The sequence below is a fragment of the Gymnoscopelus braueri genome (assembly GCF_963280865.1).
Source record: "Gymnoscopelus braueri genome assembly, chromosome: 23".
NCBI classification, from domain to species: domain Eukaryota; kingdom Metazoa; phylum Chordata; class Actinopteri; order Myctophiformes; family Myctophidae; genus Gymnoscopelus; species Gymnoscopelus braueri.
Window position 1 is genome coordinate 45,338 of NC_137625.1, and position 24,334 is coordinate 69,671.

At 39.9% G+C, this 24,334-nt stretch overlaps 2 protein-coding genes across 12 annotated transcripts in view; both read left to right on the forward strand.

Moving 5' to 3' along the window:
* The window catches only part of LOC308079286 (NACHT, LRR and PYD domains-containing protein 3-like), a 319,371-nt gene that overhangs the window by 9,072 nt on the left and 285,965 nt on the right, over window positions 1-24,334 (forward strand). The gene's annotated exons all lie outside the window — the stretch shown is intronic.
* Window positions 142-22,038, forward strand: LOC308079793 (protein NLRC3-like; the record flags this gene model as incomplete). Its single annotated transcript, XM_080421389.1, is given in 10 exon segments — window positions 142-161; window positions 1,326-1,541; window positions 2,532-2,590; window positions 3,903-5,074; window positions 5,080-5,678; window positions 8,468-8,566; window positions 9,350-9,523; window positions 9,603-9,755; window positions 12,570-12,619; window positions 21,479-22,038. Coding segments are annotated over 10 exon segments (3,102 nt in total).

The window sequence follows — 24,334 nt, forward strand, 5'->3', positions numbered from 1 at the left end:
TCTACAAGCTCACAACGCGTCATGTAGATCTGCTATTTTCAAAAAATATGAAACATTTTGAATATTTTTGAAACAACATAACTCATTCACTGCCAAGGACGTCTTTGACATGTTTTGGTGTTTTCAGTGGTTTTCCACTAGATGGCGCTGTTTGCCAACCCGCAAGTGACCATCTGACTCCCTCAGAGGCACAGAAGCAGCAAACCATGTGATAGATCAGATGCCACCTAGATCCACTCTAGGTTGATTGATTGATTGATTGATTGATTGATGTACTTTATTTAGTAAGACATGAGAACAGTACATGACAGTACATAACAGTACATGGAAGTACAAATTCACAATACAAGGTCTACTAAACTGGAAAACTCATTAAGCACTAAGCTTGTTTAAGATGAGATCCCCATGGTGACATCTCAAAGGTTTATTCCTTCATTAATCCAATGAAATAGAATAAAATAAATGTTTTTACAGCTGTTTTTAGCCTAGAAGTTGAGTGCGTTCTCTTCCCTTCTCTCTCTCTCTCTCTCCATGCACTCCACCAGTGTTGCCTTGTCTGCTTATTATAAGCGACTTTGGGCTTATTTTTCTATGAAGTCTTTATATGAAGACGCGGTGTGAGCTTGTATATCAGCTATTTTCAAATAGTCAATGTGTATAGGTCATGTGGCTATAGTCGCTTGTTTTGGGCTTGTTTTCATAGACCTGGCTGCTTATTTCTCTCTTTGGGCAGCAGTAGCAGCATTGATATCAATTTGTTTTGGACATGAAACAGTCACATAATTAGACAGAGGCTACAGTGGTTATGACGGCCATGCCTGCACTTGGACATTTCTCCTTTTAATGTGATGTTTCTTTCTCTTTGGTCTCACCGCTTAACACACGGAAAATAGCACTGCGTTTTGCGCTGATCTTAACATGTTTCAAAAATATTATCAAGCCAATAGAAACTAAGACGTTTCTCTCGTTGGAAACTTAGCATGCTGAAATAAAAGCCATTGTTCTTGCATTAATAAAATAATATAAGTTTGAAATCTTGCCTAGAGATGATGTCACTAGCAGGTTTCGGAACTGTCCAAAGTCCACCAATGAGACACTGAGTGCGTACACAGAGATTGTGCCATCTTATAATGAGCATTAGTGAGGACCAATTATATAAAGACTATAAGTTTGAGCCGCTGAGCGGCCGCACCTATATGTCGCACCGCCAAGTCGACTGATATGCCCATATATGGAGATGTCTGTATCAGTCAGTCCTCGTCCCTTTTATGCCCATATATGGAGGTGTCTTTATCTGTCAATCCTCATCTATTTTCTCATGTTAGTGTGTTACTGCTGGCCTTCATATTGCTCATCAAAGCTGTCATCATCTTCATCATCATCATCATCAGCACCACTGCTCTCATCAGCATCATGGAAAGAGGTGTCATCATCCTCCTCTGTATCTGTATCACCGCCATCGCTGTCATCATCATCATGAACAGAGCTGGAGCCATGCTGACTGCACTCACCACAAACAGAGCTGTAGCCACCAACCACAGGTGTTGTAATGAACCTGGACCTCCACACACACAATATGTGAATCCTCCTTTACAATATACACACTATACAGTATACACACTATAACACTATACAATATACACACTATAACACTATATGATGTCATTAATGTATTTCCCACATTATTTCACCCACGGTTTATCCAGTATTAATTAATAATTACATTTGATCGACCCAAACTGCGGTTATCCGCGGCAACCATGTCTAAAACCGCGATCCGCACATCTATCTATAGGCCTATTATAGCTTTTAAAAGCATGAAATCTCACCGTGCGTGCGTTTGTAGTATTTTAATATTACGTAATTTTCCATCAGGCACAAATTAGCCGCGTAGTACACATGCTTTTGCCGCCAAGGTGTCCTTCCACTTCAAAACAACAACACAGTGGACAAAAGGCAGCTATTAGTGAATGAGAAATTTAATGGAAGATTTAAAACAAAATAAAAATGTTTTGAAGTGGGAGTGATTTTGTGAAGTTCTTAACCCTGCTGTCGACTGGATATGTCTTCTGAAAAGTTGCGATGTGAGTAAATGACAGAGTGCTTGCTGTTACCATGGATATGTATACAGTCAATACATCGGGGATGGTGACAGTAGTGAGTGACATTGTTTGTAAAGTAGAATCCATAAAGAATCCCAAGTACATCCCTGTGGTGCGGTCTGTGCAAATCTATAAATAGGATGATATAATTAATGCGGTTGGATGATGGATGGATAATGAACGTGTACACGTGGATTAGGGTGACGAAAAAGCCCTTCCGCGCATCTCTAGTTTGTATCATGTAGGCCAGGTGATGTCTATATCTATATATATTTTCAAAAACATAGCAAAAAGAGCAGATCTACAAGCTCACAACACATGGCATAAAAGTATATAGGTTTTAAGTGGTTAATTAAATAATATAAGTTAATACATTCAAATCTATTAAAAAAATATATTATCTATATTATATCGTCTTCATCTCCACAGAGAGGGATCCAGAACCACACCTGAACTGAAGACATCCAGTCAAACCGCAAGTGAACGAAGTAAGACTGAACACATTTTACACTAATTAACATTTCATATCGGGGCGCGGTGGCGCAGTCGGTAGCGCTGTCGCCTCACAGCTAGAAGGTCCTGGGTTCGATTCCTGCCGGGGACACTGTGGGCGCTGGGGGCGTGTCCTAACCTAGTCTTCAGCGCCCATACCCTAGGTGGGGTTGGTGAAAGTGTCTTTCTGTGTGGAGTTTGCATGTTCTCCCCGTGTCCCCTAGGATAGTTAATACCCTCACAAAAACATGTAGTAATCCTGGCCACTATACCGCCTCTCCCATGACAGCCGGGGCGCCTGATGGAGGGGAAAGGAACTGGTTGGAATAACGTGTTCCTTCCACACGCTACGCCCTACCGGGGACACTCCCCCTGTCAGGTGATAAGAAGGGCAGTTGGCTCTCATGCATTGAGAGGCATAATAAAGAGGCAAAAGCTTGGCTCTGGGCTCCCTAGGCTGGCGGGGGGAGTGTAGCGCCCAGGATCACTTAGACAATTGGCACTGGGTGAAAAAGGGTTGCAAAATTGTGGGATAAAAGAAACAAAAAAAAACATTTCATATCAATTACTGAAATGGGCAGAAGACATAATCAGACTGAATGTCTTAATTGTATTCCTGTATCAATGTCCAAATACTGATGCTAAACATATACATTAGGCAAAAACAAATGATTCAATGTTATATATTTTGCCCGTTTTTTTCAGATTTTCTGGAGGGCATTTAACACATCAGGTGCCAGCATTTTTTCATAACAACTTACGTTGGGTGCCAGCATTCTCCCCATTGACTGCGCTTTGCTGTTTAAAGCTCTAGACTCCACGAGGAGCAAATCCATGTAAAAAAAAACATCCATTCATGTTGCGCGATGACCCTGGCTACAGCCTGGAACGATAACATTTCACTCGCGAGTTACAATGGGGGGGGATCGCGCATCGCGCATGACCGGTTTTCCCCACCGGAAACAGATTCGGAGATATAGGTGTTTTAAAGAAGGAAATAGACAGGAAGTGGATGGCAGCCATGTTTTTGTTTTTCCGGTGATCTATCTGGCCTATCCTTCTCAAGATCACAATGGGTACTCCCAGAGCTGCTCTAGCCCCGCCCGTGTGGAGAAAAACGAAAAAAACAAAAAGACATATTTCACGGTCTGGACCGTGTTCGGCACCGGACCGCTACTCTGCGCAAACACGGTTCAGACCGTGTTTGGCACCCGATGTGTTAAGACATAGTTTTAATGATATGGTATATTAGTTGTAGAGTTATAAATTAGCCTGAATGTTTAACATGTCTTCATTCTCTTCTCATAGCAGATGTCAGTCTGCAGGAGGATTTAAAGGATTATAAGATCAGTTTGAACGGACTTGATCGTGTGACATACGTCACTGAAGTGCCCTCCCTCAGCAGCATCTACACAGAGCTCTACGTCACAGTGGGAGAGAGTGAAGGGGTTAATAACCAACATGAGGTCTGGCAGCTTGAGACAGCTTCCAAGATGAAGACCCTCCATGACAAACCAATCAACTGCTGTGACATCTTTAAACCCCTCCTCCTTGGCAGAGAAACACCCAGCAGAAGAGTTCTGACCAAGGGCATTGCTGGCATTGGAAAAACATTCTCTGTGCGTAAATTCACTCTGGACTGGGCAAAGGGTTTGGAAAATCAAGACGTCATTCTCCTGATTCCCTTTTCATTCCGGGAGCTGAACTTGGTCAGAGATAAGCAGCAGAGCCTTCTCAACCTGATCCATGTTTTCCACCCAACATTAAAGAAGGTCACAGCAGAGCAGCTCGCTGTCTGGAAAGTTGGCTTCATCTTTGATGGTCTGGATGAAAGCAGGTTTCCGCTGACATTCGAGAATAATGACATTGTTTCTGATGTCACAGTGACATCTTCAGTGGACGTGCTGTTGACAAACCTCATCAAGGGGAATCTTCTCCCCTCAGCTCTCCTCTGGATAACTACCAGACCTGCGGCAGCCAATCAGATCCCTCCTGCATGTGTTGACATGGTGACAGAAGTACGAGGGTTCACAGACCCCCAGAAGGAGGAGTTCTTCAGGAAGAGATTCAGTGATGAGAAGCTGGCCAGCAGAATCATCTCACACATGAAGACATCAAAGAGCCTCCATATCATGTGTCACATCCCAGTCTTCTGTTCGATCACTGCTACCGTTCTGGACGACATGTTGAAGACCGACGAGACAGAACAGCTGCCCAAGACCCTGACTCAGATGTACGGCCACTTCATGTTGGTTCAAACAAAGAGGTGGAAGAAGAAGTATCATGAGAGTCATGATGTGAATCAACAGCAGCTCATGGAGGCTGACAGGGAGGTTCTACTGAAGCTGGGCAGGCTGGCGTTTGATCATCTGGTGAAAGGTAACATCATGTTTTACCAAGAAGACCTGGAAGAGTGTGGTCTTGATGTGAAAGACGCCTCACTGTACTCAGGATTGTGCACAGAGATCTTCAAAGAGGAGTGCAATATCAGAGAAAAGTCTACAGCTTTGTTCATCTGAGTATCCAGGAGTTTCTGGCTGCAGTCTACCTGTTCCACTGTTACACAGAGAAGAACATGAAGGTACTGAAGACATTCCTGGGAGTTGATGTCAGTTCCCTGGATGACTTCCTGCAGAGAGCCATGGAAAAAGCCCTGAAGAGTACAAATGGCCACCTGGACCTATTTGTCCGCTTCCTTCATGGCCTCTCACTGGAGTCCAACCAGAGTCTGTTAGGAGGCCTGCTGGGTCAGACAGTGAACAGTCCAGAGAGCATCCAGAAAGTAGTCAACAACCTGAAGAAGATGAAAAAAGAGGATGATTCTCTCTCTGCTGACAGATGTATCAACATCTTCCACTGTTTGATGGAGATGAACGACCACTCACTGCATCAGGAGATCCAACAGTACCTGAAGTCAGGGGACAGATCAAAGACAGAACTGTCTGAGTCCCAGTGTTCAGCTCTGGCCTTCATGCTGCAGACGTCAGAGGAGGTTCTGGATGATTTGGACCTGGACAAATACAAGGCAACACCATGGGGGAAATTTAGACTCATCCCGGCTGTGAGGAACAGCAGAAAGGCTCGGTTAGTTGTCATGTGAATTGAAAACGTATTAGTAGAGAATCAATTTCCATCACACCTAAAACTAGTAGACAAGTAGAAATGATGGTTGACGTAAAATATCCTATAATAATCAGGTCTCAAATAGTGACTGGTGGTATTGTGTGTATGTGCAAATTAGGCTGTATGGAACTTTACACAGTACGGTATGTATGACAATACCGTGGTATACGGTATGTCACGGTATATACAGTATAATAAATTTTTTCGTGTTTTAATCATTAATATTTATAAGGCATGTTTGCCAACTGACACACTATGAATTGAGTAAAATATCAAGTTAGGATTTTAAAGCTTATTGTTATTCATTCATACATATCTGATACAAAATAAATATGGGTTTAAACAATATCCTCCTATAATTTGACATACCTCTGCAGTGCGTGGTGTAGTGGTGTAGTGGTGTAGTGGTGTAGTGGTGAGGCCAAAATTGTTCTGCCTGTTTCTCCTCAGTGGCTGAATCTGAATTTGCACCCAGCCATTCACCAGTACCATGTGCACCTAACATCGAAGCCCGTTTTTCCATTTCACAAAATCTCAGCTGTTTATTAGCGTTTTTGTGTTCGCTGGCTCCCGGGTTGCCAGATCATGTGCGCATATCCCCCCACAGGTATGGTCTAGTATAGTCAATGTATCAGAGGGGTGTGTAAACGGTTGTAGGTGGACGCCACTGCAATGCATTGCGATGTGACGATGAAGAGACTTGTAGATCTGTCCTTTTGGACAACACTGCCGTACTACAGAGTATAATGTTCGTGGCGACATGATGACAGCTTGTACTCTCGCTCTTTTGAATGAGACACCATCGCACAACAGAGGAGTTATGTTAGTTAATCTTACCTTGTCTTTAAAAAGTTGTGCAGGGTTAATATGGCACGTGGAATCATGGAGATGAATGATGTATTCTCTCTGGCAACAATATTAACTTCAACAATATTAACTTCAACAATATTAACTTCAACAATATTAACTTCAACAATATTAACTTTAACAATATTAACTTCAACAATATTAACTTCAACTTGGAGCTGTCATCAACACGCCGCTCAAAGAGGTGGCGGCGATTTGTTTGCCTCTGACATTTTTATCACGTCCTTGTGTCGTCGTGTTAGTGAGCAATACTTATTTTTAATGATGACATTTAATGATGACATAATGATGATTATGAATGATTTCATTAACTGCTGCTGAAGTCAAAGGAGTAATGTTAGTCAGATAATGTTTTATTTGGTCACAGGCTCGTGTGAGTGGAGCTGCGCTTAGCTAAATAATATATATATATATATATATATATATAATATATATATATAATATATATAGCATAATATGTGCATATTACATTTATTTTTTTGGAATACTGTGAGCGTGGAACATTTGGGGCTTGTTATGCCTTATTGATAGTACAGTAGGTAGACAGGAAACGGGAGAGAGCGATAGGGAGTGACACGCAGCAAAGGCCGTCGGGATCGGGACTCGAACCTGCGACACAGGATACATTGGAGCCTAGGTGCCCGGACCGATTCGCCAGTGGTCTGGGCCTCAGCTTGTAAATCTCACGGTATCAATACCGTAGCTGTTTATACCGTGATAATACCATAATACAGTATACTGTTACATGCCTTGTGTAAATAAAGACTAGTCCTATTAAAGCCGGGTAAAACAGAGTCTAAAAGACCTAGGTACACCTAACCAGACTAAAGTAGTTTAGCTCCTCTTTAATATCGTCCCCAGCACTTTCATTAGTGAGACTAAACATTAAAAAAGTTGTGCAAGTGACCTAATGTTGTGGTACTAGAGTACATTTTATTATACTTCTAAGAGGGGCTAAACATGTAAAAGAAAATATTATCATCACCAGGGTTTATATTGAATATTCACTTAACGATTCATCCACATTGTGAACAACAGCAAAAACTTAATGTGACCTGTATGTGAACATAAAACACAAAATCTACAAAGTGCCCTTTGGCCGGCGCTAGAGGAAAGGCTGTGATGTCACTTCATCAGTACGTTTTGTCATCCATAGAAAACGGATGTGTTTGATACGTTTATGGCAATACAGACATCACTAATAGTATGATCGCTAAGTTTTATGTTTATGTTTTATGTTAATTGAGACATTACTAATGGTGTGGTACTAGGACATTTTATTTGGTCATCACTAGGGGTCATCCTCTGGGGAACAGAAATGCAGGGCCCTGTGCGAAGTCGCGTGCGCGCGCGTTTTTTTGCGGTTTTGGGAGGATATTTCCGAGTTTTGGGTGGTTATTTGCGGTTATTTATTTTTATAACTCTTAATAAATGTGATTCTCCGCTCGCACCACCCTTCCTGCGGCCCTGCTTGGACAGACAGACTGATTGACTAATCAACATTATCATGATTCTTAAGTCCCATTCCTATCATGGCTAAACATATATAATTGACCATAAATGCTGTGGCAGACAATACACCTTATACACCAATACAATAACTAAGTTAATTCAAAGATCCATGCGAGTTACATAATGTAGTATACAGATGATCTGTATTTTACTTTTATGTTTTCTGGTTCCCTGTTCTAATATGACCTGTTAATATCTAGTTAACTAGATAGACATTCTCTTAGGTAATTCCCTTGAACATGAATTTGATCTAATCTGTGTTGATAATCTCTGATTTTACATAATCTACATTTACTTGTTGGCTGTCAACTCAAAAAGCCAGACTTTGAAATTGTGGCTTCAGCTCTCAGCTCTAATCCTTCACATCTAAGAGAATTGGACCTCAGCTATAATAACATGAAGGATGATTCATTCATGGATCTCATCACTGCTGGATTGAAGAGTCCACATTGTGAACTGAAGATACTAAGGTCAGATTAATTAACCAGCATTCTTTTGATTAGTTCTGTTTTATTATTTATTGTTTGATTATAATAATAAGAGTGAATAAAGTTGACATCATGGTATCCCACACTGACTAGAATCATGATACAATCCGATTTTGGCCCAAGTTTGTGTTGGCTAGTCCCCACTCTTGCATCACATCACAATGATACGGTACAGTAACTACAATATGTGATCCATCATGGCTGTTAGGGAATTATCATGTCCCGTTACACAATCATTGAGTGTTAAACTGCTGTAAACACAGATTGGAAAGTTTTTTTGCTGGTTCCTCAGCCCACCAGCACCAGCAGTCTGAGGAATTATGATCCCTCTGTCTGTTTCATTTCCTCAATAAGGTTGATCTCATGGTAACCCACACTGACTAGACCAATACAAAGTACAATGATTACATTATGTGGAGCCATGCTGAGATTTAAGACATGAATACTTGTGATTACACTATGAGTGGTTTGATGTTTCAGATCATACCCTGTTTTTTTAAATAATATTTGGAACTATATTGTTTACACTAACTAATCATAACTAAGAAAATACCATGATTTCAAACAACAAGAACCTCTAAAAATGTGTTGAGCATCCATTACATTAAGGGACTTTATGCTGTTTCATGTCTAGAAAGAGAGAAGAACATTTCTTCATCTTGTTATCCACTGGATTACCCATCATGCCTGCCTGCTCTTTCCATCTCTTGGGTCTTTACTCCAAAACTCTGATAATCAATCCAGATTTTTAATTTGTAATTACAGACTTGCTGGCTGTAACATCACACAGACAGGATTTGACGTTCTGGCTTCAGCTCTCAGCTCTAATCTTTCCCATTTGAGAGAACTGGATCTCAGTTTCAACAGCCTGCAGAAACAACAACTGGTTCAGCTCTCTGCTGCACTGAAGAGTCCACATTGTAGACTGCAGATCCTGAGGTAAATCATGTGTTTTCTCTCTGTGTGGATCTCTACTTGAACATCAACAGCAGTTTGTTAAATATGTATTTCTCTGCAGGTTGTCAGGCTGTGGGGTCACAGAGGAAGGCTGTTCTTCTCTGGCTTCAGCTCTGACCTTCAACCCCTCCCATCTGAAACAGCTGGACTTGAACTTCAGCCACATAGGAGACTCTGGTCTGAAGAAGCTCTCAGCTGCACTGGAGACTCTCAAGTGAGTAGACTTGGACTGTGTTCATGTTGGTTAGTGCAGTGTTTCCCTTACAATGTTAAACTGGCTGCCCAGAGGGGCCAATGTGCCCCCACAGGAACACACACACACACACACACACACACACACACACACACACACACACACACACACACACACACACACACACACACACACACACACACACACACACACACACACACACACACACACACACAGTGGTAGTGTCCTGGTATATGATCATGGTTCTATTCATAGATTTAATATACAGTGGTAATGTCTATATGATCCATGGTTCTATAGATTTAATATACAGTGGTAATGTATATATGATCCATGGTTCTATAGATTTAATATACAGTGGTAATGTATATATGATCCATGGTTCTATAGATTTAATATACAGTGGTAATATCTATATGATCCATGGTTCTATAGATTTAATATACAGGGTAATGTCTATATGATCCATGGTTCTATAGATTTAATATACAGGGTAATGTCTATATGATCCATGGTTCTATAGATTTAATATACAGTGGTAATGTCTATATGATCCATGGTTCTATAGATTTAATATACAGGGTAATGTCTATATGATCCATGGTTCTATAGATTTAATATACAGTGGTAATGTCTATATGATCCATGGTTCTATAGATTTAATATACAGGGTAATGTCTATATGATCCATGGTTCTATAGATCTAATATACAGTGGTAATGTCTATATGATCCATGGTTCTATAGATTTAATATACAGGGTAATGTCTATATGATCCATGGTTCTATAGATCTAATATACAGGGTAATGTCTATATGATCCATGGTTCTATAGATTTAATATACAGGGTAATGTCTATATGATCCATGGTTCTATAGATCTAATATACAGTGGTAATGTCTCATCAACTGCCTTGAAGCTAAACAGGTATCAGTGTTTATTTCTCCTGTCAGTCAAGGAAGGCCAACCCACTCTGTCATACAGGATGCAGTGATGAGTCATCATGTTCACCAGAGCAGAATGATAAACAGCATCTAAAAGCTTTAGGATAGAAGGAACAGCGTTCTTATAAAAGCGTTCTAACACACAGAGAAAGACTGTTTAGACTAGAAGAATGTGCTCCTCAGAGCACAGGTCTCCACCAGGGCAGGTAGCTTATTATGGGCCAACAATGTTTCACAGCATTTAACGCTGCGTTCATGATTTGAGGCATTTTGTTCAAAACGGGCCACTCCTACAAACTTTAGAAGCCAATCTTAGCCAATCAGGATGGAAAGTGAAAAATATGACATATCTGTCCTGGATCACATGACTATAGAGGTAATGTGTTTGGACAAAATGTGTAGGAATAATATTTTTAAAAAGTGCTCAAATCTACCACCTGGCAGTAGATATAACAGGCTGATGAGAGACATTTGGGGCAGAGGTTTTTACAGCCTTCAAGGAGTGTGTGTATATATAACACACAGTTTCATGTTGATCGATCCAACGGTGCCGGAGATTAGCTGCTCACAGACAGACCTACACACACACTGACGGACACACAGACGGACAGGGGCGGAGACTATAACCCTTTTTCTGTATATAAATACTTTATTAAATACTTACAGTATTCAAAAGTAAACATTTAGACATGATAAAGAAATGCAAAGATTTTTCAGAAATGTTCAAAAATATAGCATGAAAATAGCAGATCTACAAGTTCACAACGGACCACTATGCAATGTGTTGTGAGTTTGTATATCTGCTATTTTCATTTTACATGGAGACAAACTATAATTACATCCTCTTCATATCAGCTGTCTTTGAAAAAATAAATCACACTTTTAGATATTAAAAGTATATTAGTACTGTTAGTACTATTAGTATTATTAGTATATTAGATGTATCAGTAATTTTGATCATTTATCAAATTTTATATTTATATCATTTGTATAAACTAAACACATTTATAAGCCCTCTCCTCCAAGCCGGGCCGAACGGGCTGCCTGGTCAACATAATGTTAAGAGAAACACTGTAGTGTACATAATAATACTAATTATACTAATAATAATAATAATAATAACAATAATAACAATAATAATAATAATAATAATAATAATAATAATAATAATAATAATGTCAGGTTAGACAATTAGACATTGATTCAATCAATCAATCAATCAATCAGTCAAGCTTTATTTATAAAGCACAATTCACACAACAAGTGCAGTTCAATGTGCTTCACAGGAAGAAATAAAGTTCAAGACTTAAAATGCATTTTTAAAAAGAAAATACTTTAAAAGAACAAGTAAAACAGAAGAGAAATGCAGCAATCTAAGTAAAAGCAATGCTAAAAAGATGTGATATATATAAGATTTATTATAAAAATGTCACAGATTCAGAGACCCTCAGATCCCCGGCAGGCTGTTCCAAAGCGTGGGACCATAATAGCTAAAAGCTGCTCCTCCATACTTTTTAGTTTTAGTCTGTAGAATGTGTAGGAGACCAGCGCTAGAGGATCTAAGGGCCCTGCCGGGCACGTACTGAGGAAGCATTGCTGACAAGTAGGAAGGTGCATTCCTATTAAATGACTTCAAAACCACTAAAATGATCTTAAAATCTATTCTAAAACTGACAGGCAGCCAATGCAGGGACTTTAAAATAGGTGTAATGTGTGTCTCTGTTTGGTCTTTGTCAACACACGAGCTGCTGCGTTCTGGACAAGTTGTAACAGACCTATAGTTTATTATGTAAGACCAGACAGGAGAGCATTACAGTAATCAAGCCTGCTAGTGATTAAACACTATTCATTGTTGTTCTACTTCCTACAGTGTGAATCATGGAGGAGAACACTGGATTAAACCTCAACTCCTGACAAGATGTGAGTATCTGTCTGTCTGTCTGTCTGTCTGTCTGTCTCATTAACATGTTATACATTGTTTTATACTCCGTTGGCCCCTCCCTCCCTGTAGTCAACTAACTAAGTACATTTACTCAAGTACTGTACTTGAGTACAATTTTGAGTTTTTTTTTGTATTACTTCACTGGAGTATTTCCAATTTTCAGTACTTTTACTTCTACTCCACTACATCTCAGAGGCAAATATTGTACTCTTACTCCACTACAAGTATTTGAAAAATGTAGTTACTAGTTACTTTGTAGATGCAGATTATTATTACAAAACATACATTAACCACTTCAGCTCTATATACATTTCGGCCATTTGAAAATAGTCGATCCATAAGCTCACAACGCGTTGTGATGCGACACATTGTGAGCTTGTAGATCTGATATTTTCAAAATATTTTTTATATATTTCATACATTTGAAAACTTGTGAAATTGGGCATTCTGCATGATGAGTACTTTTACTTTTTGTACTTTAAGTACATTTTGATATCAATACTTTTCTACTTTTACTCAAGTCAATTTTAAATTCCGGACTTTTACAGGTTACGATACTTTTACTTAGGTAAAACATTTGAGTACTTTTTCCACCACTGCAACTCCCCTAGAATGTAGTGATTTATTTTATATAAAGTGAACATTTTAAACTCAAATCTTTGCTAATAATATTTTTTAATGATAATATTCCCTGTCCTGAAAACCAGCGGTGAACAAAGTATTTACTCAAGTAAATACTATAGTATTGAAAAGTACTAATTACTATTGAGCGCTTTTTTTAATAAATCAATGCATTGTTGTATTTAAATTTAGAACCAAAAAAGAAATACATAAAAACTGAACTTAGCTTTAAAGGATCTACACCATGAATTTAAAAAAAATATTTGATATTTAATATCATATGGTGTATGTCCCTCAAACCTTTTTCAAAAGGTTTGAGCCTAAATCATCACTCAGATATACTCATCCCAAGTCAATTGTCTCTGGCTTATACAGCACTTTCAGCTGCAATACCAAAACGTCCTCTTGGGCAGGGGGGGGCTACTGAGCAATTCTGTCTGTTAATAAAAAAATTAATTTTTTTTTAAAATTATTTAAAAAAAAAAAAAAAAGGAAAAATTCTCCATAAAAAGAAGCATCTAAGAAAAATACAAAATCGAAAAAAAAACACTTTGAACATTTTTGAACAATTCCACCAAGTGTTTGAGGTGCCTGTTTCACCCACTTCCGGGGGGCGGAGCCAAAATCCGAGCCCGAAGTATTTGTTCGTAGACCCCCACTTAGGGGGGGTAGAAAAAGTTTCGGAGCGATTCGGGCACTTTTCATTTAACATTGGGTTTGCCATCATTAATGTTTGTGACATCAGAAACATTTACATTCTGAGATCGCCTGTTCAGACACGCCCATTCTGGAAATCCATGAAATGAGAAGGAATGACTGAATTAAAAAAAAAACATTTTTTGGGTACAAGAGACACTGGGGACCCCAAAAAATACAAAAAACTAGAAAAAAGTGATTTTCATGGTGTAGACCCTTTAAATATAGTGAAAATATCAGATCTACAAGCTCACAACGTGCCGCGGTGTGATGCGTTGTGAGCTTGTAGATCTGATATTTTCACTATATTTGAAATAGAGCTTAAGTGGTTAACCCATTAAAGGAGCATTTCACCCCTGGAAGAACTTACAGTCACTCAATGTTAATAATATTTGTGGTAGATAACAGTAGCAAATTTTGCACCCTATGGCCAGAACAATATAGAAGTATGTGTTTTTGACTGGGGTTTGACTGGACTGCTGCATTACTACAATGACCATAATGCTTTGGGGCACTGCCCTTCCTTGTGGGGAGGGGAGGATGCGTGGGGGTGTGGTCTACATTGTAACTTTCCCCTCCCAGTTCTCACTACAACAACATCAACACATGTTGTTGATGTTGTCTCAACATCAACCAGTGTTGCCATGTCTGCTTATTATAAGCGACTCTGGGACTTTGTAAATATGTGACTGCTACTGGTGAGACCTTCCCCAAGTCGCCAGGTGAGAAAGACTAGATAATCACGAATTAAATTAGATTTTTTTTTGTTGTGTTTTTAGTTTTTTTTCATATTAACACAGTTCTAATGTTGAAGAAGGTTTGTATTCTATCAGAAAGCCGTTTAGTAGTCATTACATGGTTACAATTAGATTGTGAACAAGCCTCTGTTTGTAACAGAGTTTCTGTGTGTATTTTGGGGGTTGAACATTCATGTCCAGCATTTGCATAGAGGTTTCGATTGGCCTGGCTATAGGCTTTGTTCTCCAGTTTCACGCACCAGAGTACCGTAGCAGCGTTTCATTCATGTTGCTACAGTATCTTTGTTTATTCATTCATTTTTACAGTAATGTTACACTCTGCAGAAATCCAAAATAGCCGACCTACAAGCTCACAAGGTGTTGTGTTGTGAGCTTGTAGATCTGCTATTTTCATGAAACCTGAAACCTTTTGTATGTCGCACTTTGGCGTTGATTTTAGCGTTTGGTTTGCGAATGGTTTGCATCATTTTAATCACAAGGCCCGTACCTTTAAAATGGTATATAGATTGACTATGTAGATGACACACACACTAGTCTAGTGTTTGTTTGTCTGAAAAAATGCAAATAAAGGCTTGTTTCGCCGCTGCGGCCGTGTGTTTCCACAGCACCACCAAATCGTCTAAAATATTCTAATCCCACTATAGCAATCTGGTAATATCAGGCTACATATCACTTAAATGTCAGAGCTTCACTCGGCATGTAAATATGATATAAATGAGTTAATGTGAAGTGGAATCGAAAATAACAGTGGAGGACTCAACGAGCGTTAGCCGAATGTGGCTAATAGTTAGCTTGTATGAGGTTACTAACACACTGTTTTTAGCCAAAGGCGGTAATGTCCGCTCTGCATTAGTTATCGACGCAAGTCGCGTTATTACTCTCGTAATTTTCATGTATTGTACATCCCAAAATAAAATGTATTAACCATGTTATGGTGCTGTAATGACTTTATATTTGCGCAACATAATACTGTGTCTTTTTCAAAGGGCTTCCGCATTTTCTTCTTCGTTGGTGTAAACAATGACACGGTTGCCAGATTCTTGATAGAGAAATAAGCAACCAGTTCAATGAAAACAAGCCCAAAGATTTAAGCGACTATTAGGCTATATGAGCACTTTAAACCTATATGCATCGGCTATTTGAAAATAGACGATTTGGAAATGGTAGTTGCGGGTTACTTTTTTTGGGCTTGTTTTTAAATACATAAATAAAATAATTGTGTACTTGTCCACGGACCCTCATCTGAAATTATAATTTCTGCCAAGGACCCCTGTACCAGATTTGTGTTGTTAAAATGTTTCAAAAATATTCCATACATTTAGCGCTTTTTTTCCTCAAGATTTCTTAGAAAATAGCAGATCTACAACCTCACAATGCGTCACATCGCTACACGTTGTGAGCTTGTAGATCGGCAATTTTCAAATAGCCCATGTCTAGGTTTCAAGTGCTCTTGGCCTAGGTATTATCTTTTGGGCTTGTTTTCATAGACCTGGTTGCTTATTTCTCTCGCAAGATCTGGCAACACTGAATAGACTTGAATGTTCCGTTCTGTGAAACTATTCAATCTTTGCTGCTGTTGTATTCTGTATTGATTGCATCTTTTAGCAAACTAAATATCATGTGTAAATTAGCAGAGTAGCGCAAACGTGTGTGTGTTCAACATTCCTTCCCAGTTCCCACTGTCTGGTGGTCTGGTGCTGGTGACGTCCATCTATAGACGAATCCACAGACGCGCTGCCTGTAGCTGCCTGTAGGCGGCCATTGCTGCGGTGTCGCGTCCGCGGAGCGTTGACACCGCAGCAATGGCTGCGCGCAGTGCAGGGCTCCGTGGATTCGTGTATAGTCGGGACATCCATGGCGATGAGGCATAGTCGACAATATAATAATAAAACAAAACGTTTCATACTCATGTTGTCAAAACGGTGAGACTGATGTACAGTTTCAGTACTCCACAGGAGCACCGGTTTATTTAGAACAACTCAACAGGATGGTAGTAGAATGAATGGATACAACAACACATGCGATCAGGGATCAGGGAACAAGCTTGACTAGCTAGGATGCCGGATCTTGTTAGTGACGTCACATCTGGTTGAGGGAGCCTTCCTATTGGTTACCACGTCTGTCATTCAACCAGTATAATCCAATACCTTGACTCATGTCATGTGTGATTCCTTATTTCTGAGAACATAATGTTTCACTGTGATTTCCAGTTATATTCTTTGGACTAAACTTATAGAACACATGATGGCCATTACTTTAGAATATATGACATGCTAATGTTCAAATACTCTTGTCATACACAGCCTAATCGTTTTTTTTTTTTTTTTTTTTTTCAAATGAGACCGTTTCATGCTTTCAATTGGTGTATATGGATAATATTAGGTTTTACTATAGCCTATTGTATCTAAGACCAGTCAAGTTGAATCCAATGTGCTGGGGTCCCCAGAAAAATAATGATTACATGTAGAAGTAAATACTAACAGAATGTACAAGAGGTTTTCTCTATTATATCTGTAATGCTTACAGTCATGTAATTATGTACCATTCTGCCAAATGAAAGACCATCTCCTATCCTATATCATGAAACAGTTCAAAAGAACCCTTATAGAATTGGGTGTTCATACATTTTGTCATTATAAATGCTTACATAATGTAGAATATACCAATGAGTAGAGCAAGCAGTGTGTAAATGTAACCGTTTTATTTAGAAAATAATATATATGTCTGTAGCCCCAGGTCTTCATTAGCAGTTCCTTCATTTTTGCAGGCTGATGAACACTTTCTGTCCTGTCATTGGAAAGAACACATTAGATTAGACTTGTAGTTTACATGGATATCATCCGACGTGATACCTAATTTATTCTTAGTTGCATGCGCACCGAAAATAGCAGACCTACAAGCTCACAAAGTGTCGAGTCCGCGACGCGTTGTGAGCTTGTAGATCTGCTATTTTCGGGACCCGCCGAGCAGCGCCGACGTCATGAAACTCAGTAGCTCTGAAACATGACAGTCATGGCGGAGCTTCAACCTGGTGTTTGCACTTTCTACATGTACAGACCGTACATCTACATAAACGTTCAGATTTCAAATATAAAGTGCTGACCTCATGCCACAGATGTTACAATTTGAATCGGGTGGGTCTAAGTACCAGTATCTTCCGTATTGTTTATAAAAAGCATTTTAATCCAATCGGTGGCCATTTTCTCCTTATGCTTTCAATTACGCGACCCTATTGGTTGGGATGTATATTGCACTCTGATACATTATACATCTATGAGAAAATGGCCACCGTTCGGATTTAAATGTTTTTTTTTATTGAACAATACGGAAGATACCAAGATCCTCATTGGAAACAAGTCCTCAAGGACTTTTATGAACGGACCTGTTAGACAAAGTATTTTAAATGTAATGTAAAACATGTGCTGTTTTACATTTTTTGCCTAATAAAATATTCAATCAATCAATCAAAGATACGGGTACTTAGACCCACACGATTACAATTGTAACATCCGTGGCAACGGGGTAAGAACTTTATATTTATATTATAAATAATATATAAATGGAAAAAGTGCCAAAACCAGGTTGAAGTTCCGCCATGACCGTCATGTTTCAGGGCTACAGTCAAAGTAAACAATAACTAACTTTCCGTATGCACGCCACGGCTCCACAAATCCAATAATAAAAGATTGATGCCAGCACTCACGTTGTGTCCCTCATGTCTAGGATAGGACAGGCTACTGTGTATGTTCCACTTCCACCAAGAATCATCCTGACGCGTTGCTGCTCCTCGTCCGCCACAGCAGCTACTGCTGCCCGCCTCGTCCCTGCACTGCGGTTGTTCTTCGGTGTAATCGGGTTCAAATAAGTAACCCTGCTGTATATCTGACTCCGAGATAACGTAAAAATAGTCATCTTCCTCCATGGATTGGTCGGGCTCTGATATGTTTGCAGACGCCATGATTGTGCATGTGAGGTAGCTAATGGGAGTGGCCGAGTGGGGAAAGAAGGGTGTACGAAATGTTAGGGAGACAGCCTCAGGGGACGGTCCTTTGAGCTATGGGGGTTGGTTTGGATTTGAACTACACCTGTAGTCACCTGCAGTCATGTAGTGCGGACATAAGGTGAGAACCCCCTGAAAACGTCATTTGACGCTTTGGGGATCGTCTCACGGATAAAAAATCTAAAAACACAGATACAACACAAAAGACACACCAGGATCATGTTTATGGGGTCCTAGACTTCATAAAAATAGGATTTTTATCAAAATCGGCGAAGTGTCCCTTTAAGACCTGAGGCTGATTCTACAAATGTCTTCTAAATCCTGGTTCTCAAACCTTTTCATGTCAAGGACCCCCAACATTATATGTATTTGGCCGTGGACCCCCTTCTCAAAATATTTAGTTCCAGGGACCCCCAGAAGCAAAGATTTGAGTTAAAAATGTTCACTTTAAAGATACATATATATATTCAAAGATTTGCACACATGTTATATTTTTTCTTCAAAATAGCAGATCTACAAGCTCATAGCGCGGCACTCGGTGCTGCGCTATGAGCTTAATAAAACATCATTTAATTATTTTTATTTTGTGTGTTAAATACTTAAACCCACTTCACTGACTGCAGTTCCTCAGGGCTCTGTTTCCCTCTACACCAAATATGTTCCCTGAAAAATATCAGATCTACAAGCTCACAACCACACATGGTTCCTCAAAGAACCTTATTTGAACCATTAACCACTTAAACCCCTGCATCCCAATGTTGGCCATGTCTTAATACGTGAACATTCATCAGAAATACCAGATCTACAATCTCACAACGCTTCATGCTGCGATGCATTGTGAGCTTGTAGATCTGCTATTTTCGACAGAGATTTGGAGTGTGGCGGGAAAAAAAACTGAGCAGACCAAATATAGAGCCCTGGGAGACACCGGTCCATGAAGGGTTAAAGTGGTTAAGGGTTCTCAAAGTGGGGTCCGGGGACCCCCAGGGGTCCTTGGGGGGGTTCCAGGGAGTCCCCAGTTAAATGTGTTCATACAGCATCACACTCATTTTAACCCCTTGTTTTCCATATTCTACACGTTGGCTAATGTTAGATTGACCGAGCGGTCATGACCAGAAGTGAGGAGGCAGAGGCAGGAAATATATAAAATCCACTTGGTGGGCCTTTATTCCAAAAAGTTACAGTGTTCATAATATACATCCTAACAATAAAATCATGTCCTCTGGGCACATGTTACTCTGACCAGCCCTACTTACAGACTGCATAGAAAGCAGCCTTTTATACTCCCCACCCTCAGGTGCTACCAACTACAGGGTTGCTCTATCATAATAATTTCCCATAAACCCCCCCCGCATACCAACCCCAGCAATATACCTACTATGAAAACCACAATATGACCTCACTTAACTGATCTAAATTAACTACCATCCCCAAACCCCACAATAACCCACAAACATAACTATATAACATTTTCCCCACCCCTGGCACAATCCTATCTGATGGAACCCTCCCGGAACTATAAAAGCAGCTGTTGTTTCCCCGGGGACTCTTTTAATGCTGCACCCCGGGAGTAGGAGACAGGAAAGGAAAGGTAAGTTGAGAAACATAGCAATAACATTTATATTCTTAGAGCCCATAGCATAACTACTCTAACTCTGCTGTTTGTCTTTCACAGGTGACCCCTCCCCCGATGACTGGAACACACATACATGCCAACAGATAATAAAGATTATAATTATAATCCATTACTTGTCTCCTACTTATTTATCATGTGCAATATCATACCATGTGTAACTGTGTGTCCCCCGCCATATACATGAACATATCCCAAAGTCCTGTAACGTAACGGAGATTAAGAGGACCTCCGTTACAGCTAATGAACCCATTCAGACCTGGAAAGCATCTCTGTGTCATTTTACATTTATCTTTATATTTAGAAACAGCTTTTTCACAAACGTCTAAAACCTCTGATCTCCATATTATAACTTTATGACTTTTTACCTAAGTTAACCCTTTCAGGCCGAGAACGCATCAGTGTCATTTTACATTTCTTTGGCTATTCAAAAATAGCAGATCTACAAGCTCGTAGCGCGGCACTCTGTGCCGCGGTACGAGCTTTTAGATCTGCTATTTTTTTGAAAAATCGTGAAAATCTTTGAATATATATTTTTCCATAGCAAAAATGTTTTACTCTGTTACAACTGCTGGGGGTCCCTGGAACCAAATATTTAGAGATGGGGGTCGGCGGGCAAAATTCATATAATTTTGGGGGTCCTTGACATGAAAAAGTTTGAGAACCACTGATATAGAAACATATTTTTTCAAAAACCTGTTAGGATTTAGAGGACATTAGTAGAAGCAAAGATTTGAGTTACAAATGTTTTCTTTGAAAAAAAAATATATTCAAAGATTTGCTAAAGATTTTCAAAAATAACAGATCTACAAGCTCATAGCGCGGCACCGAGTGCCGCGCTATGAGCTTGTAGATCTGCTATTTTTGAATAGCCCAAAGAAACCTAAAAAGATTCTTACCCGGTCTGAAAGGGTTAACGTCCTACTTGATCATACTACAGCGTCACACAAAAGCATCAAAAGTATCAGATCTACAAGCTCTAAACGTGGCGTGAAGCCACGCGTTTTGATCTTGTAGATCTGATGCTTTTGAATTAGAATCCTGAAGAGTGTGTGTGTGTGTGTGTGTGTGTGTGTGTGTGTGTGTGTGAATGATGTTTTTAATTTACTGTTTTTTATATTCTCATCAGATTTCTCTCATCTCACTCTGGACACAAACACAGCAGCCTGGCTCCTCTCTCTGTCTGAGAACAACATGAAGGCGACACGGATGGAAGAGAGTCAGGATCCTCCTGATCATCCTGACAGGTTTGATAGACGGGTCCAGGTTCTGTGTTCAGAGGGTCTGACTGGACACTGTTACTGGGAGGTAGAGTGGAGTGGAGAGGTTGATATAGCAGTGACTTACAGAGGAATCAACAGGAAAGGAAAGGGTGATGACTGTGTGCTTGGAAACAATGACAAGTCCTGGAGTCTGTCCTGTAAAGATGGTAACCATGGTAACGGTTACTCTGTCAGACACAATAGTAAGGTCACTTTCCTTCCTGTCCGTCCCTCTGACTCTAACAGAGTATCAGTGTATCTAGACTGTTCTGCAGGGTCTCTGTCTTTTTACAGAGTGTTAGAGGATACTCTGACACACCTTTACACCTTCCAGAACACATTCACTGAACCTCTCTATGCTGGGTTTGCGTTTAACCCTGACTCCTCTGTGTCTCTGTGTGAGGACAGACAGGGTGATGTATCATAATGTAATAATCAGGAACAGATGTGGTGGTGGTGGGGGGGGGGGGGGGGGGGCTCTGTGCGTCTTAACACATTTAAACATGAATATTGTACAGATGTATAGATCCATGAATTCAGTGGTTCTCAATGTGGGGTCCAGGGACCCCCAGGGGTCCTTGAGGGGGTTCCAGGGGGTCCTCAGGGACATTCATGTATATAGCATCAAAATCAGTGTAACCACTTTAACCATAATTATATACATTGAACTATTTGAAAATAGCAGATCTACAAGCTCACAACGGGTCGTATCGCGACACGTTGTGAGCTTGTAGATCTGCTATTTTCAAAGAAAGGAATCTTGTAAAAATGGGGTCTCTGGCACAGATGGGGGTCCTTCACATGAAAACCTTTGAGAACCACTGGTCTAGCACAGTGGTTCTCAACCTGTGGGTCTGGACCCCAAGGGGGTCCCCACATGATTTTTTGGGGGGTCCCCAGATGACAGTGAAATGACAATTTAAGGACTTTTAAGACCTTTTTAAAACCTAAAAACAGATCATTACTGCATCAATAGTAATCAATAAACTATAAACTGCTCAAACGGACAAATTGTCAAATAATATATTGAGAAAAAAAAAAGAGATCCGCCGGATCCTATTGGTTCACCGATCTGTCCGTCAGCCCCCGCCCCGCCTCACGCCCCTCCTCCTCCCCAACGTGTAGCATTGAGAGCCCTGACGTCACAACATTTGGAGCGACGCCCACTGCACTCTGGTTGGTTGGGGAAATGAAACACTTCCTATACCCGGAACATCAACTGGTTGGTCCAGGCTTTTATTTTTTAGCAAAACTAAAAAATAAAAGCCTGGAGATCGAGGCTTAATTAAATGTAATGCCTCAACTCCTACCATTCCAAGTGCTTGTCAGGGTGGGGGGGTCCCCAGTTCAATTATGATTATTTTAGGGGGTCCCCAGTTCAAATATGATTATTTTGGGGGGTCCTCAGTTCAATTGTGATTATTTTGGGGGGTCTTCAGTTCAAATATGATTATTTTGGAGGGTCCTCAGTTCAATTGTGATTATTTTGGGGGGTCCCCAGTTCAAATATGATTATTTTGGGGGGTCCTCAATTCAAATAAGATTATTTTGGGGGGTCCTCAGTTCAAATAAGATTATTTTAGGGGGTCCTCAGTTCAAATAAGATTATTTTGGGGGGTCCCCAGTTCAAATAAGATTATTTTGGGGGGTCCTCAGTTCAAATATGATTATTTTGGGGGGTCTTCAGTTCAAATATGATTATTTTGGGGGGTCCTCAGTTCAATTGTGATTATTTTGGGGGGTCCCCAGTTCAAATATGATTATTTTGGGGGGTCCTCAGTTCAAATATAATTATTTTGGGGGGTCCACAGTTCAAATATGATTATTTTGGGGGGTCTCCAGTTCAAATAAGATTATTTTGGGGGGTCCTCAATTCAAATAAGATTATTTTGGGGGGTCCTCAGTTCAAATAAGATTATTTTAGGGGGTCCTCAGTTCAAATAAGATTATTTTGGGGGGTCCCCAGTTCAAATAAGATTATTTTGGGGGGTCCTCAGTTCAAATATGATTATTTTGGGGGGTCCCCAGTTCAAATATGATTATTTTGGGGGGTCCCCAGTTCAAATATGATTATTTTGGGGGGTCCTCAGTTCAAATAAGATTATTTTGGGGGGTCCCCAGTTCAAATAAGATTATTTTGGGGGGTCCTCAGTTCAAATATGATTATTTTGGGGGGTCCCCAGTTCAAATATGATTATTTTGGGGGGTCCTCAGTTCAAATATGATTATTTTGGGGGGTCCACAGTTCAAATATGATTATTTTGGGGGGTCTCCAGTTCAAATAAGATTATTTTGGGGGGTCCTCAGTTCAAATAAGATTATTTTGGGGGGTCCTCAGTTCAAATAAGATTATTGTGGGGGGTCCCCAGTTCAAATATGATTTTTTTAGGGGGTCCACAGTTCAAATATGATTATTTTGGGGGGTCTCCAGTTCAAATAAGATTATTTTGGGGGGTCCTCAGTTCAAATAAGATTATTTTGGGGGGTCCTCAGTTCAAATATGATTATTTTGGGGGGTCCCCAGTTCAAATATGATTATTTTGGGGGGTCCCCAGTTCAAATATGATTTTTTTTTAGGGGGTCCACAGTTCAAATATGGGGTTTTGTAAATCATTGTATTATACCTTTAAAATGTCATTTCACATTTATGTTGAACCCTTCATGTATATTTACTCATATCTTCATTAAAATGAAACCAATGCTATTGTATCTACATTGAGCTG